Source organism: Pogona vitticeps, chromosome 7 (genome assembly GCF_051106095.1).
Source record: "Pogona vitticeps strain Pit_001003342236 chromosome 7, PviZW2.1, whole genome shotgun sequence".
NCBI classification, from domain to species: Eukaryota; Metazoa; Chordata; class Lepidosauria; order Squamata; family Agamidae; genus Pogona; species Pogona vitticeps.
In genome coordinates this window covers 27,394,582-27,412,406 of record NC_135789.1, presented here as the reverse complement: position 1 = coordinate 27,412,406, position 17,825 = coordinate 27,394,582, and the positions used below count along the sequence as shown (strand labels likewise).

General features: G+C 47.2%; 1 protein-coding gene across 1 annotated transcript in view; it reads right to left on the bottom strand.

Annotated features, from left to right (window-relative positions):
- ATP2A3 (ATPase sarcoplasmic/endoplasmic reticulum Ca2+ transporting 3) overlaps positions 1-17,624 on the bottom strand; it is an 82,062-nt gene extending 64,438 nt beyond the window's left edge. Inside the window, exon 1 of the mRNA XM_072978461.2 lies at positions 17,355-17,624. Within this exon, the coding sequence (XP_072834562.2) occupies positions 17,355-17,472 (118 nt within the window). The 5' untranslated portion in view covers positions 17,473-17,624. The remainder of the gene's footprint in view (positions 1-17,354) is intronic.
- Between the last annotated feature and the right edge of the window lie 201 nt (positions 17,625-17,825).

Here is a 17,825-nt window from a genome sequence, read left to right as displayed (position 1 = left end):
CTCAAAAGGGCACACCAGGATCGGAGGTGGGTAGATATTTTTTCCCCATCTGTAAATACAAACAATAGAAGTCCTTCCTCAATGCCAAAAAAAATGACTTCAGCAATTCACTAGGGATATTGAATTGTATTTTTCACTTTGGAGTGAAAAATATAAAACGAGCATGAAAGCACAGGAAAAACATCAGACATTTAATGAGTGGCATGTGCTTTTTTAATCATCAAGGCAAACTAAATTAATCAATCTTCCTTTCCGCCTCAAAGGCACAATAATTATTTTGAACAAAAGAAAAATTAAGAAGATTAAATATATAGTTTTATATATATAGGCGAGCTTCCAGTTTAGCTCTAACCGTTTCTTGAAACAGCAGTTAGAGAAGTTTTAATCCCACGGAAGAATGAATCTCTACAAGCTGATCAAGTACATAATGGAAACATTCAAGAAACCACCGAATGTTGTTCCTCAGCCCCCAACGAAGTTCACGAAGGCCACAAAGTTCATTTTTTTTTGGTTAATGCTCTCATAAAGCTACACTGCTGCACCCGAGACCTCAGGAAATCAGTTTTAAAAGACTTTTAGAAAATGAAACGGGAACAATGTTAGATAACGTTCAAGGCCGAAGGAAGAATCAATTTCTATTTTATAAACAGCAGCAAGATTAATAATAGCGAACAAAATGGAAAGCACGATTTTCAGTTATCTGAATGGTGTATTATGAGATCTGTAATACATGACGAGTTAAGATTTCAAAGGGATTGTTGAATGGAAATATTTTTAATGACATCTGGGGAGATTTTAGAGAAATCATATGAATAAAAGGGAAAAACTATTTACCTTCGCAAGAAACGTGGAGGGTTACGGAGGAAATCAGGGGATTTGGAATATTAATCAGAAAACGGAAAGTTATCCATGTAGGTCGAAGTGAAGGGGCACACTATGTTTCAGTTAACGAAATTACATTTATTGTGATTATTATGGGAAACTGTTATTATTTTTTTGGCTAACTGTTCTATTTTGTTTTTACTATGTTACATTTAGTAGCGCATTTTTTGTTGTTTCATTTTATTAAAATTAATTTTAAAAGAACCATCCTGTCGAAAGGGAAACTATCTAGTTTCATCTAGAGCCACAGAGTTGGGAAGGGTTCACATAACTTTGAAGCCTGTATTTGCCACAGAGAGTCCTTGAAATCCAAATATATTATCTCTTATGGTAGGCCTGGATGTTCGGTCACCCCTAACCATCATAGCCCATGGGAAGGGAGTATGAAGTTAGGATCCAACAGGCTCAAATCACCCCTACTCATTCTGGTTCATCACATGCATTGCCAAGGTGCTCTTTTTCTGGAAGAAAAACATCTGACTAGCACCAGCTCCATCCCAGCAACAGCAAGTGAGCCCTGCAGAGTTAGCAAGAGCGGGAGAGCTGTCGGTACCGCTTTCCCCAGTATTCCTGTCTTTCAGACCTCAACATTCTCTCAACCCCCCAAATGTCCAGTTTGGAAGATTTTGTGCAATTTAGCTGAAAATGAATGTTTTTCCCCCAAACGCATCTCAAGATCCACCCACTGGAAGCTGTTGGAAACATCTTGAGGATGCAGATAAAAGAACCACAACGGCTGTCTCTTTAAGGATGTGAACAGCCCAAGCTGTTTCCTAAAATAACCAATGAGACTTCTCACATGGGTATGAATTTCCCCCCCCCCCACCTTTTTGCACAAATGACCATTTCCCCCAGTTTCTCCCCACCTTCATGCAGAACGATGAGAGCGGCTGATTTGTGTGATGGAGACTTTTGAGAACCAGAAACTTGGGGTGGACGGTTTGTGTCTTTCTATGCTGACTGCCTCGGTGTGTATGCATGCGCCCTTTGCTTCGCCACTCAATGGGATGGTCAAGACTTCTGGGCGTTGACGTCGATGAACATCTGGGAACCAAAGGTTGGGAACCACTGTATTTATGGAATAAATCAAAAGGCTCAGACATCCAGGCCCTCTTTCACTAATGGACACAAGATCTCGGGGTGCGTGTGTGTGTGTGCTCACCATGGCATCTCCAAGCATAAGAACAGCGGGAGAGAAAGAAGGAGGAGGAGAACTTTGGAAAACCTAAGAGCTAAAATGAATGAAATTGATAAGTAGAGGTGTGTCTGGAGATAGGAATAAAGGAGGAAGCCTGGGGGGCTTTAAAGGGGCAGGTGAGAACACTGTGTAAGGTCCAGGAGAAGGTTTATATAGATTTATCTAGACCGGTGGTTCCATCTTGGATTCCCCCAGATGTTCTTAGACTACAACTCCCAGAAGCCTTCACCCCTCGCTGTGCCGGCCAGGATTTCTGGGAGTTGTAGTCCAAGATCATCTGGGCTACCCAAGGTTGGGAACCACTGTTCTATATAAATCAGCCTGAGAATCTTAACGGTGACTGGAAAGGGCCCCCAACCCCAATGTGAAATTTCCAGAACTTGAGACGCGTCTTCAAGACGGAATGATGGGTGGGCGCCCAGGCAGGACTGCAAACTCTGTGGCTTGCCGGCCAAATCCAGTGTCTCCGCCACCAGGAAAACGAGAAGCCGTTCTTAAAAACCTAGAACTGACATGATCATGATGTTTTAAAAATTTCATATTGCGCAGCTGGTATGGACCCTGAAGGCCGTTTGGATCCCGGCCGACTGTCTTGTCAAATGATTCCCAGATCTTCAACGCTTGCCCACGTCCTTCTCAGTGGTGGCCTCAAACGTGGGCAAACTGGTCCAACGGGCCTATCCATGCAGCTCTATCCGTTCAGCAGGCTGTCCTGAAAAACCCATGTCTCTCAATCTACTTTTAGTTAAGATTCTGGGACGAAAACCTATTATTATTATTATTATTATTATTATTATTATTATTATTATTATTATTATTATTATTATTATTATTATTATTATTATTATTATTATTATTATTATTATTATTATTATTATTTCTTCCCCACCTTCCTACCTGAAACCAACCATGGTTCTAAAGCATGCCTACCCCCAGAACCTTGTCGAAGCGTCCATGGCTATCACGCTGGATCGCAGAACGCTTCCGACGGCTGTTTCAATTCATTGATTTTTTTCATCAGGACCAGACAGTGTTGTTTTTATAAATTCTTTCCCTGTGCATCAGCTGCCTTGGGGACGCAAAGGTACCATATAAATATTTGAAATAGAAACTATTTTAAAATATTTAAAATAGGACCAAGTCAGAAGAGCAGCTGCTTTTTAAATATTTTCAAACGTGGCCCAAAATCCTTAGGGAGAAAAACTAAGGGGGGGGGGAGAATGGAAAGGCGATCAAGCCAGCAGCCACCTTTTTTCCACTCCTGCTGGCTTCTGGCCACGTGACCGGTTGCACAACCGATTGTGCCCAGTTCTACAACCAGTGCAAAACGGAGCATGTGCAGCTGAGCCCGGAGGAGGTGATAAAAATGCAAAGCACGCCCCTTTCTGCGATGGTCTAAACACGTGGTTTTCATCTGGGTCCCCAGATGTTCACGGACGACGATGCCCCAAAATCTTGACCAGCATAATTAGCAGTGAAGACTTCTGGGCGTTGTAGTCCAAGAATATCTGGGGACCCAAGGTGGGGAACCCCCGATCTAGATAAAAGAGGATCCTGGCCACACACCAGCCAAAAGAAAACCACTCTTTTTACCTGCAGCTACACCTTAGAAGAGGTGTGGCCATCCCGGGACACCTGTTAGGTGAAGCCAACCTGAAACTTCGAGATGGCCAGCGTTGGGCAGCGGGACCTGCTGTTCTGTGCACCAAAGGTTCTCAGCGATGTAGGAAGCATCCATGGCACCTGAATATTTTGGATTTCTCTACGGGGACGTGGGGAAAAGTGGAGGAGGGCAGAGAGCTGAATGTTTATGAATCAGACACTTTAAGTCTGTGCATCAGGGGCCGGTAGGTGGGCGACGTGAAGAAAAAAGAGAAAGCTGATCTGGATGACTCAGGAAGTGTGGTGGGTTTTCATTTTGATGGTGTTTTTCTCCCTTCTCTTTCTCGGGATGCGAAATGCTTCTGAACAGAGGAGAGCAGGATGGAGATCATCCTCCAGGGAGTGAAAGCCAGTTCCCAGTAATGGCTAAAGGACAACCTGGGCAGAATGTTGCAATGCCATTCCGTAGACCTGGGTTCTAATCCTGCAAAACACTCCCAGCCTTCCCAGCCTTTTGGAGGGTTTTGGGGCGGGGGGGAGAGAGATGAAGGAGCCCAAACACCCTCTCTCGAGCCGACAGGAGAAAAGGGAAGATCAAAATTTAAGAAGGAAAAACACATCAAGAACCAATGCACTCACCATCTACAAGGAAATAAAAATCTGATCTCCGGCTCATCCAATGGGAGAGAGAGAGAGAGAGAGAGAGAGAGAGAGAGAGAGAGAGAGTATCCTCAAAGAACAGAGAACATGTTCAAATCTTCCTGGTTTGCATCAGGAAAAGAGAATTGACATTAGGGAACCAGTGTTTTGGCTTTTCCTAGTCATTGGAACTCCCTGCCACTGGAGGCCAGCCGGGCCCCATCTTTGCTGTCCTTCTGAAAGCAGACAAAAAATTTTCTCTTTAGGCAAGCTTTCCCTCAATGACTGGCTGCCTGAGTGGGGTTTTTTTAATAGATGGTTATCTATCTATCTATCTATCTATCTATCTATCTATCTATCTATCTATCTATCTATCTATCTATCTATCTATCTATCTATCTATCTATCTATCTATCTATCTGCCCACCTAGACAAATCTACTCTGGGGCGGTTTACAGTCCAAAAAAAAAAGGCAATAAAATTAAAATCATCAATAAAAAGACTTAATCAAGCCCCAAAGCGGAGGAAAATTAAGTTATGCCTTACTGCTTTGAATCCATTTTCGGTGTTCCTTTTATTTACCGTTTTTAATGTACGGTAATATCTGTTCAGCTTTTTTAAAAAAATCTTGGTAGACTTCCTCTTTTTAGCTTCTAAATACTTTGAATGATGTGAGCCACCTTGGATCCTTTCTAAGGAGGGGTAAAAATATTTTAAAGAAATAAATAAGAGAAGGGCCATCCAGCAGATGACATGTTCCTTGGCCAGTGAGGTCCAAAGCACCTCAGCAAATCCTTGGAGCAGATGGGGGGGGGGGGAAACCCCTATAAAAACGTTGTCCTGTAAAAGAGGCCGTTTTTACCCTCAGATCACAAGAGGAGGAGGAAATGGAGGTTGACAGAAGGGTTTGTTCAGCTCACGTGTTTTAAACGGCTGCGCGACACCACTGCGCTGCTCGGTGCTAAAAAACACCCAGCCCACCTCTCCGGCTGGCAGAAGGCAGCTCTGATGTTTATATCTTTTCAATTAGCTCTGCACCTCATTCGGATTGCCGGTTGATGCTAATAATTGGGTTGGTGTCACTGAACTCTTGGAGAGGAGATTTTACCAAGGATGATCCTTTGACTGTTTCAAACAGAGCATGAGTTTCACATCCATACACACACATACACCTTCTTCAACTCAGTACCAAGACAGTATGGGGGATAATGGGATTCGTTGTAAATTGTTCTTTTCAAATCCGCATAGGATTCCCTTCAATCAATCTGTTTCTCAATACTTTTAAGAAATTCAGTTTTGTGCTGGACCCGTTTTCTTTCTTTCTTTAGGTTTCCAGCCTGAGGTTGTTACTAAGGATGGCATTTTTGCATATATATTTTTTCACACCACCGATCCCATAATTCTCCATTCTGGCAAGTGGGTCCTAGATTCAAATCAAGCCTGCATTCTCTTTGGGGGCAAATAAAGATGTTGAAACTGAAGCTGTCCTACTTTGGGCACATTCAGAGAAGAAAGAATTCTGTGGAAGAGACCATAATTTTTGGAAAGGCAGAAGGCGGCGGGAGAAGAGGAAGACCAAAATACGAGATGGAGAAACTCTTTCAAAGAATCCACAGGCTTGAATCTACAAGAGGAGAGCAGAGCCGCTGAGAATGGGATATTCTGGAGACCGCTCTTCCATGGGCTTGCCATAGGTCGGAAGCAACCCGGATGCTCATTAACAAAACAATTTGCTAAGATTTGCTTCGTCTCGCCCAGCACATTTTACAGACCAAACTTTTCTTGAGCTTAGCCGGGCGGTTAACAACCAGGCCCCGTGGGGAGGGAGGAGTAGAAAAACCACACAATGCAAATAGATCGTTCTATTTGCATTGTGATAGATTCATCACTTCTGTTTTGTTTTTTTTAAAAAAGGAATTAATAAATCTATATATCGCTGGTTCAGCTGCCGGGTCACCCCATTCCTTCAAAGCAAAAGCGGTGGGCTTCTAGAGGGTGAGGTTATTTCAGAAGGCCTTCCAAAACATGGCAAAGTTCACCACGAGCCAGGATTTCTGAGAGTTGCAGTCCAAGAACATCTGGGGACCCAAGGTGGGGATTGAGGATGGGGATTCAGGAGACCTGTGTCTGAATTCGCACTCAAGCCACAGAAACTCACCGGGATGTGCGGCACCAGTAATACCACTTCTTGAACATCTCCCATACCGTGGAAAACCAACTAAGACGCTACTGGATGGCACTTGATAGCTATAAAGCCACTGAATTGCATATTTTAAAAGAAGTCTTACTTCTAAGTAGACCCAGAAAGGATGGCTCCATTAGCGCAGTGATAGAGTAAACATCGGATTATCCTGTTTTTTTTAAAAAAAATGAATACAACTAGATTCATTTTGAATTCCGAACAACGCTGATGAGAAAGGAGCGGAGTTACGCCCGTAGCTGTCGACGCGATGATTCGGTGCTAACGTGTTAACCAGCAGCATTTTATGGCCTGTACATTATTCCCAAGGGTCATAGATGGAGGTGATGGTGCCGTTATTAAAAGGATTTTTAAAATAATTTTTAAAAAAGGAATAACACTCTCAGAATGCATTGGCTAACTTCGCAAATCCCGAAAGTTAACTCCGATGGCAAAGCAATGACAAAGCCATTTTATAGAACATTTTAGGCTCTGCATAGATGTATCCTGGTGTTTTTTTTTTTTTTAAAAAGAGCTCAAATAAATGGCTCTTCGCCCCAGTTTTATCGTCACAACATCCCTTCAAGGTAGGCGAGACCAAGAGAAAAGGGGAAGCCCAAGGCGATTCAATGATTTATACACCCACCTGTCCTTATGGGACACTCTAAATTACTATGACATTTTGATTCCTATGGCCATTTTTTGTTCCTGTGAGTGGTTGCCACCAGCTGGAATTCCTCCGGACGCTTCGCTGTCCCTCGAAGCGTTGGGATGATGCTGATTCACTTCAGATTGGCTTCCTCTGCTTATTGAACGCCTTCCAAAACATGGCAAACGGCAAGCGCCTCTTAATTACAGAATTAGAAAAATGCGCCATTCCAAAGAGATTTTTGGTTTTTTTGACAACAGCTACGTACGCCAGTCATTTATAAATGGACTCCCTCTTTCACGACAAGAGTCATCCATCACAAACAAGCCGGCTCTCCTTTGTACCGCTGAGATCATACCCTGACAAAATCATTTGTATGTCATGACAAATGGAGATGTACAGTATATTCATTGCCTCCCACGAATGGGCCAAGGGAGGCTCAAACAAAGCCGGGTCTTGCATAAAGTGGGCAGCGGAGCCACGTCTGAATTTTATCTGAGCTCTCCAAGGTGCTGAAACTAGGGGGGTAGAGTTCAGCTGCTTGGGAAGCTCCTGGAAAAATCCAAACTGAATTTATTTGTTTATTTATTTATTAAATTTGCATACTGCCCCATTTGGATAATGCACTAGCGTGGGCCGTTTGCAGTTGGGGGCGGAAAAAAAAACACCATAGTACAGATGAAAACCACTCAAGCGACAGCAGCCATAGGCAAAAATTGCAAAATAAAATGCAGCCCATATATATATGGGCTGCAATATTGGGGAGGGAGGGAGGCACAACTCCGCCAGCACTCAGTACCAAAGTATTGGTGCCACAGCAAAGAAGGCCCTGTTTCTAGTGGCTGACTTCCTGGCCTCCCTTGGAGGGGCAATCCAGAGGATCAGGGCCTGGGAGGACCTACTGAAGCCAGTAGATCACGTTGGGAAAAGACGCTCCAACAGTTAACCCACAGTGGAGACCCTACTCCACAACATTGGCGCCCTCTCCAGCTTCCACCCAGCCGGTCCCGATCCAACGCCGTCAGGAGTTCTAAATCACTTTGAAGGAAGCCAACGATCCTATTTATTTATTTATTTATTTATTTATTTATTTGATTTGTATCCCGCCCATCTGGTAGGTCAGTACCACTCTGAGCGGCTAACATAAAATATACAGATTATAACAGCATAAATCCAAAAATATCAAATGTCAATTAACAAAACATAATAAATCATAAATAATAAATAGAAAAAGAAGAAGAAAAAGTAAATTAAATTAAATTAAACACTGGCAGGAGGGAAGGCCTTGACATAAAGCCATGTTTTTAATTGAGTTTTAAATGTACCCAGCGAAGGGGCCGCGCGAATCTCAGGAGGGAGGTTGTTCCAAAGGCGAGGGGCCACCGCCGAGAAGGCCCGGTTTCTTGTCTTCTCTCTCCGGGCCTCCCTCGGCGTCAGGCCCCTCAGCCTCACCTCCAGGCTCGCGCGAGTGGTTCGGGTAGAACTTGGTGGGTGAAGGCGTTCCGCCAAGTATCGAGGTCCCAAACCGTTTAGGGCCTTATAAGTGAGCATTAAAACTTTGAAGTCGATACGGAAACAAATGGGCAGCCAATGCAGTCTAGCCAGAATGGGAGAAATATGATGGTATTTTCTCCCTCCGGTAAGAAGTCTGGCTACTGCGTTCTGCACCATCTGAAGTTTCCGTATCAGCCTCAAAGGTAGCCCCACGTAGAGCGCGTTGCAGTGATCTAATCTTGAGATTACGAGCGCGTGTACTAAGGTAGTGAGGGCCCCCGTGTCGAGATAGGGCCGCAGCCGGGCAATCCGCCAGAGATGGAAATAGGCGGAGCGGACAACCGACGTCACCTGTGTTTCCATGGTGAGCGTCGGGTCCAAGTGTATGCCCAAGCTGCGGACCCCACTCGCCGGGGCCAAGGTCGCCCCCCCAAAGGAGAGAGGGCCAACCAGGCCACCAACCACGGGGGGCCCCACCCTCAGGACTTCCGTCTTGTCCGGGTTCAGCCGCAAACCATTTTCCTGCATCCATTCCAGTATAGTCTCCAGGCAGCGCTGAAGGGTCAGGACGGCATCACCTGCAGCTGGCAAAAAGGAGATATAGAGCTGAGTGTCATCAGCGTACTGGTGACACATCGCTCCACACCTCCTGATGACCCCCGCTAGTGGCCTCATATAGATGTTAAATAGCATTGGGGAGATAATCGAACCCTGTGGAACCCCACAATTGGAGTTCCACGGGGCCGAGAAGCTCTCCCCAAGCTGAACTCTCTGGGGACGGTCCTCCAGGAAGGAACGGAGCCAGGCTAACGCCAGGCCACCGATTCCCAACTCGGAGAGCCTCCCCAGGAGGATACCGTGGTCGACGGTATCAAAGGCCGCCGAAATATCGAGGAGGACCAGCAGAGACAATTTGCCCCTGTCGGCCTCCCTCAGGAGATCATCATACAGGGCGACCAATGCCGTCTCTGTCCCATGGCGCGGCCTGAAGCCCGACTGGAATGGGTCCAGTGCATCTGTTTCATCCAAGAGCGCCTGAAGCTGGTCTGCCACCACCCTCTCCACCACTTTGTTCATGAAAGAAATATTGGCGACGGGCCTGTAATTGCCAATTTCGTCCGCCGCCAAACTAGATTTCTTTCGTATGGGCCTAATGAGTGTCTCCTTGAGGGCAGATGGAAATCTGCCCTCAAGGAAAGACCCATTTATTATAGCTGCGGCCCATTCAGTTGTTTTCGGCCTGGCTGCTTTGATTAGCCAGGCCGGGCAAGGGTCCAAGGAGGAGGTGGTGGCCCGACAGCGGTCAAGCGCTCTGGTCACAGAGTCAGGTGTAACTGGCTGAAAAGAATCAAAAATAACCGGGCAAGACGGAGCGCTGGACATCTCAGCTCGACTCACTGTATTTAAAAAGGGAGAGAGCTCCCGGCGGATGGCCTCCACTTTAGATTTAAAAAATGCCGCAAATTGGTCCGGAGAAAAACTAGGGGGAGGCCGATCTCCCGGGCCAACTCCGGATAGGTCGCGTACTATACGGAAAAGTTCCGCCTGCCGGTTGGATGCTTCGCTTATCCGGTTAGCGAAGAATGATCTACTGGCAGCCTTCACCTTACTCAGGTAAAGGTTAGTTGCGACCTTAACGGCTATCCAATTATCGTCCGTCGGGTTCTTCCTCCATCTACGCTCTAGCCTTCTCCTTATTCGCTTCATCGCCCGGAGCTCCTGGGAAAACCAGGGCGCCGGACGTGTTCTGCGTCGGAGAGGGCGTTTGGGCGCGATCGTGTCCACTGCCCGGGTGGCAGCGGTAGACCAGCTGTCCACCAGAACGTCGACAGGAGCGCTAGCCAGGTCAGTGGTAATCCCTCTCATGGCATCTTGGAAACCAATCGGATCCAGTAGTCTTCGAGGGCGGGCCATAGCAATAGGCCCTTGCTCCCTGCGTGGGGGGAGAGCCACTGTGAGGTTACATTTAATCAGGTGGTGGTCTGACCATGACAAGGGGACTGACACCAGGTCCGCCACCATCAGACCACTCTCACCCCAATTGGAGGAAAAGACCAGGTCCAGTGTGTGACCGCCCACGTGGGTGGGGCCGTTGACATGTTGGGACATGTTCAAGGAAGCCATGGTTTCCAAGAACTCAGAAGCTGGCCCAGTAACCTCTGCCTCCGCATGCACGTTGAAATCACCCAAGACCAAAAGCCTCGGGGATCCCAACAATGCCGCGGAGACAAAGTCAGCCAGCTCCGGAAGGGAAGTGGCTGGGCCGCAGGGAGCGCGGTAGCCCAGCAAAATCCCAATTCCATCCCTGGCCCCAATCGACACGTGGAGGGCTTCTAGACCAGGCCTTACCGCCGAGGAGCGCCTGGTAACCTCCAAGATGGATTTATATACAATGGCTACTCCCCCCCCCCGCCCTTCCAGTCTACCCTGGTGCTGGACATCATAACCGGGCGGGCAGATGAGGGCCAGAGGAGGTCCACCCTCCCCATTAAGCCACGTCTCGGTTATGCATGCCAGGTCTGCATCCTCCTCCAGAATAAGATCTTGAATTAGCTGGGGCTTGTTGGATACAGACCTGGCATTCAACAGCAGCAGGGTTAGAGTGGAAGGCTGGCTGAACTGGTTACCTCGATTCTGGGGGTTGGCCACAGCCTCAGAACAGTGAACAGCCTTCAAACATCTGTTCACCGTTCTACTAACACGAGTGGGGGCTGCGCCAACGCCGTATCGCCCTCTACCCATAACCACAGGGATGTTGGAAGGCCCCTTGCTGGTCAAACAGGCCTCCCCCTCCATACCAGACAGAATAAGGAAGAAAAAAGGAAAAAAGAGAAAAAAAAAATCCTATTGAGATGCTTGGGGAAAGATCCATCACTTTCAAGAAGTGGTGCAACGGAATCCCGTCAAGGTTTCCTCCAAAGCAAGCTCCTTGGGGCTCATGGTGGCGTGCCAACTCTGCTGCAAAGGCTAGGTGCATTCACACGAGGTCAAATTAGACAAAATACATATTTCTCACACCATTAATGCCTGCTTTAAAATCCCACCAATAAAATACAGATCCCAAAATTCCAAAAGACCGAATGTTATTTCATCAAACTGCTGTAATGGTGTAGTTTAGATCCCTTCTTATTCCAAGACCAAATAACTTCAAACTCCTTTGAATCACAGCTGTGGGAGTTTACAGAAATATCATTTTGTTGGAAACATCCCTCCGTCCTCTACTTATTCTGGAGGCTGAAGCTACACTCAGAAGGAAGATGCTAGCTTAAAATGGAAGGAGGATGATCTCACCCGAAGTGTGGCGTTGTGAGATGGGGGACCCAAACTCAACCAAGCTGCTGCCTTGCTGGATAGCCTGGTGATTTAGCTCTGGTTGGGAGTTCAATTCCCCCACCGGGCCTCCTTGACAAGGGCTGATGATACTTTCCAGCTTATGGGAGAAGACCATAATGCTGGGAAAAGTTGAAGGCAGCAGGAAAAGAGGAAGGCTTGGTATGAGATGGATGTACTCAAGCCACGACCCTGAGTTGCAAGACATAAGCAGGGCTCTGGATGATAGGACAATTTGGAAGTCCGTCATTCGTCAATCACAAAGTCACCGTAAGTCCGAAGCTACTTGACAGAACATAAGTAACAACCAGATGCTCCATCCTTCATTCACTCCAGCTTCCTACACAACCCTATGAAGATGATGGGGGTCAGAAAACATTCAGGAGTTCTCAACCTGGGTACGGATGGTGGGAGGGGGGAGAGACTGGAGATTCAAGTTCTGGAGCGTGGCCACCCAGACCTAAAGCCACCGAGTGGGAAACTGCATAAATCATAAAAACACCCATTACAGCAGATTCTTCTCAACCGTAAACAGCCTTTTCTCTTTAAAAGGATGCAAACATACACACACACACACACACCCCAGGCAGCTATTTAAAAAGAATGTGCAGCTGAGAACAGATTGTTTCTAAAACTCAATTTAGCGTACAAGGTTATTGTGGATGTGTGTGCGTGTTTTTTTTTTAAAACCTATCACATCCCTTCCTCCATCTGTTTTAATATCTTCCAGCTCGCCCTTTTTTGTCACTTCAGCTTCATCAAAGCTATTTGCATATGCAAATGCCGCCAGGGCTGAAGAGACCTTTCTAACCCGCTTCTTAAAATTAGACAAATATTGACTCAGGTGCGGTTTACACACTCGCTCGGTGAGCAGTTCCACCCTTGTTGACATTAGGATAACCAAATTTTCTGCCATGAAGCCTCAACTGGGGGGGGGGAGGGGATAACAAGCCCCTTAACCCCAAGGAAACTGAGGTCTTCTGCACTCCAATTTCATTTAAATTGCCATTGAATCCCATACCGTTTGATCCCACTTTCTCATGGATGTTGATTCTACAGATCCTTGGGCTTTTGTATATTTTTTTTTTTAATTAAATTTAAAATATCCACATCGGAGACCGTAAGGAGGATACACGTTCAAGCAGCTAAACAAAAGCAGTATTTCAAAATTTGCTTATTTCGGTGGGGTTTCAGCCCCATCTCCAAACATCACCGACGTTAAGCCATTCATTCCATTACCGCAAAAAGCCGTCGTCTGTCGCCCACTTCCAATTCCATGATTTTTAGGATCTCTCTCAGACACAAAGGCTTAACTTTTGTTCCGTGGATATCTACGGTGTCCACGTAGCGAGCGGTGAAGCAAACAAGCAAACACCCACACAAGTAAGGCATAAATAAATTTTGCACAAATTATGGTGTTTATGTGCCTCTTTTCCCGATAACCCACGGCTTCCACCAGATTCCCAAGACGTCGGAGCTATCCTGGCCAGCGGAGGTGTATAGTCCACCTCCTAAGTAACACTTTTAGATTTCTCGCTAAGATCACGACGGGTAACTCATACCTGCTGGATACCCCTTTGTGAGTATCTTTCACTCATCATCGCCAGCCTTCAACCAACAGAACAGCAATTCCCAACCTTGGCTCCCCAAAGGTTCTTGAACTACAACTCCCAGAAACCTTCACCACTCCCTGTGCTGGCCAGGATTTCTGGGAGTTGTAGTCCAAGAACACCGGGAGGAGGCAAGGTTGGGGAAACCTACATTAGAAGAACCCTGTCTGACAATATCTGAGAGAGACGCCAGAGACCTACAGACGTAGGGGTGGAAGTTGGATTCTCCTTGCCTGACCGTGGAGGGGCAGAAATGTCATACTTGGAATGGCTTCATCATTACAGGAAGGTTGTCTCTCAGCGAAACTGAGGAAGATCCTCGTCGTTCCCTAAGGAAATGGCTTCAACTCCGTAGGAAGAGCTGCTGGTTTTCACCCAGAAAATGGATGGTGGATCTCAGAAAAGAACCACGTCTGAAACTCTGGAGACCAACTGGTGGTCCACGAAAGATCAGCCTTTCCTGACTCGAAGCCGGACAGAGGTGTGAAATGACAACACTCATCCTCCCCAAGCTTGCAGGACCAGACTGGATGGAGAGAGAGAGAGAAGCCGACAAAGAAGACCTCAAGGACAGAACGGACCTGATCCATTTCAGGACAGCTCCGTTTGGTAGCCTTGGGGGGGCACCCGTCCATGGGCCCAGCAGAGCCCAGGAAAAGACAGAAATGGACAAAAACAGGAGGTTCCAAAACTACATGTATTTTTTTAGGTTGCCCCATTGAAAATACAGACAGACAGACACAGAAGCTTTCAGGAACGGGAAAACATACTTCAGCACCTGATGGGTGGGGGGAAATTGTGGTCGTCCGGGGTGATCATCAGGGAAACCCTACAACATTTCCTATAACGATGGACCTAAAAATACAGACCGATGGTTCAAAGCACAGTGACGGGTCCTTGGAACGAAACCCGGAAACCGGCACACAGGTTTTTATTTAAATAAACGGAAGTTGACACGCGGCGGTTTCCTGGTCGCCACCAAATATATTTTGTCCAAAAAAGGAGGCAGTATATTAAAAGGATGGAAACTTGGAGCGTCTCTAGCCTAATCCCAAGGGAAGACTTGGCCCGCCGCCCGACGCAAAATAGGTTTAAAGCGCTTAATATTATTAAAAGAGCCATTCTCTAGCAAGCTTTGAAATGTATGCCAGTGGCCTCTCCGGTGATCAAGAACGAAATGAACTTCTTAAAAACGCGAGAAATGATTATAAATGATTACAAAATCTTTGAGAAGCAGGGGCTTCTATAAATGTTGATGGGTCTTTTCTTTTCATCAGAGAACAGCATGGTTTAGCTGGTTTGGTGGGGGGGCACGACATTTCCTCCCTATATGAATTCTAACTTCAGTGGACGGCCCCCCCTTCAGGACAATCAGCAGGGGAGGAAAGGGGTTAAATCCTCCTCTATCACTGATTAGACCTCAAAAGCTACCAGATTTTCCACCAAAACCAACCCCCTCTTTTTTAAATGACGGATGCTATTTGGAAAAAAAAGCACCTTAAATGAAAAGAAACCTTTGGTGGTATCTCGCTTGGCCCTTAAGATCTGGATATATTTTAAAAAAAACTTCTTAACTGTTCAAGAAGTACGACAATGGAAGCCAGGAGGCGATGACCGCTCCAACGCTGGAGGCATTCAAGAAGAAATCAGATCATCGCCTGTCAGCTTTTCTTATAGGTTCCTTCTAACTCTATTTTCCTATGACTCAGATCTGTAGGTGGCTCTCAGCAGCTGCTCATCCAGATGTCTCTGCTGGTCATTCTGGGAGCTGAAATCAAAAAACCTCTGGACAGCCAAAAAGTCCGGGGAAAACCTCTAATCAGCCCCCAAAGCCGAGCTGAGCTACTCTACAAATATTAAAACAACATAAATGTTGTTACCGTTGCTAGGGAAACGGCTCTCGTTAAGCTGACGGGTTGCTAATTGTTCGAGACAGCTAACTGACCAGTTCTCCAAGGGAGACCAGAAAGGAAAAAGGTTTTCTTGAATGAATCGCTGGCCTACAAGAAGTCGAATTAGACCAGTGTTTTTCACAGCCAGTTTTAAGCTTAGGCCAAATAAGAAGGACTCGTGAATTTATGGGGTGCTTTTTGAATTCCAGCACAGAGGAATTACACCCCTGAAAATTATCTCAGGATAATACCAGCAAGAAAATAACAGCATAGTACACCTTCAAAGTATACATTCTTTACCAACCTAGGGAGTTTATCCCTGTGTACCAACTTACTCAAAGCGCTACATACACTGTAAATAAATGCAGCTAGCCCTCATTGCCTTAGGAAACAACTTGATGAAATTATACAGTGCATAGGGATGCGTTATATGGCTCGGGGTTGGGCCAAATCCGTGAACATTTAGCAGCTACTGAGAGGTGCAGTACGAAAAGAGGAAAACCGTTCACGAGAGGAATTGACTCAATACTGTAAAGGAAGCCACTGTCTTTAGTTTGTAAAACCTTGGCAAAGCTTTTTTTTAATGGTAGGACTTCAAAAAAGGTGCTATTATTCATATCTATGCGTCACCCATAGAGTTGATAGTACATCACATAATAACAGTGCAAGGCTGACCCCCCCCATCTGTCCTGGACTACCTGGGCTGCCATGGAACTAAAAGTCCCATCATCCCTCAACACTGGCAAGATGGGGCTGATAGGGGTCCAATCGTCTCTGAAAGGCCACAGGTTTCTTACTACGGATCTCCTGTCCCACACCTGTGGTGGATCCCCCCCAATGTAACACCCCCAAGTCAAGCCACTTCCCTTCTCTGCAACTCCTGGGGCTCATTAGGGACCCCATGCTCAGAGGCAGTCTACCTGTAAATAGAAAGTTCAAAAGACAAACCACAAGAGAGAGGCCTGCCGCGTTTTGCAAACTTTCCAAAAGGGTTTGGCTGACCGGAACAGAAACAAAACGCTGATCTGATCTAGCAACCGTGGTGTGGGTGGGGAGGTAAATGTGCCTTTAAACGAGGCAGTGCACCCGCCCTCAGAATCAGGGAAACCTCCTAGACAGGGTCATACTAATGGCTGCAATCGTTAAACGGAACCTCCATGTCCAGAGGCAGTCTACCACCTTAACTTACTGCAGATAAAGGGGGGTGGGAAGGCCCCCCACCTTCAAGTCTGGGCTGTAGGTGACCTGAAAGCAGTTGATGAGTCCCTCCAGATAGAGGGCTGTGCCCCCCAGTCTGTGTGTGCTTTAGGCTAGGAAGCAGCAGAGCGGGGGGCTCCCATATTTGGAGGATCAGGCCCTTTTAATTAGCAGGAAGGCCTGCGTCAAGTGGGTTCCTCATTCCCTCTGAGCTCAGGGGCAATCGCTTCCAGAGAAGTGAAATAAGCTTTGCGCAAAATGAGGTATTTCTCCCAGTTCTTTTTGTTATGAAATAAACCGCCCGGGGACAAGGGAAGTCATTGGGATCCATTAGCCTTGCAAAAACACTGCTCTTGAGGATCTAGTGTTACCTTTCTCACCAGCTGTTCTTGCAGGGAGCTCAAGCAACAGCCAAGCCTCGGCTGCTCCCTATTCACAACCACCCTGCCAGGTAGACTACTAGGCCACCGACTCAAAAGGCCTAGGATGAAACCTCGAGCCTACCTCGCAGGGTTGTCGTAGCGAGAAAGTAGGGGGGGACCCACCGAATCACGCAGGCAGCTTCGACTGGATAGAGACCAAGGTAGCGCGTGCATGCGCCCATCCCGTGTCAGGGTCCACAGATCCGACCCGACCCGACCCCCCGATCCTATGGGCGAGGCTTCCCACCTCGGGCACTCACCGTTGGGGCCGTATCTCTCCCGGTTCCGCCGCACCTGCTCGGCGCCCAGCCCGCAGCTTTCCCGCACCTCGAACCGCCGCAGCACCTCGTCGGCCGTCAAGCTGTGCGCGTTCTCCATCCCGGCCACGCAGCTGGTGGCGGGCCGTTCCGCGGGCGCTGCTGCTGCTGCTTCTGCTTCTGCTTCTTCTCCTCCTCCTCGGCTCCCGCGCCGACAAATCCCGAATCCCTTCGGGCAAGCGGACCGGGGCGGCAAAGACGATCTCTCCCCGGGAGGGGGGACGCGCAGACCCACATACACCCCGGGAAGGGGGGGGCAAAGCTGGGGAGGGGGAGCAGATCCTCAACTCTGCGCCCGATCCTGCGCGCCCTTTCCCTTCCCCTCGAGCTGAAAGGATGGGGAGGAGACCGGGCTTGTCCGCTGGAGCCTGCTATTCCTCCTACCTCAAAGCCCGGCCGCAGAGAGGCGTCCAC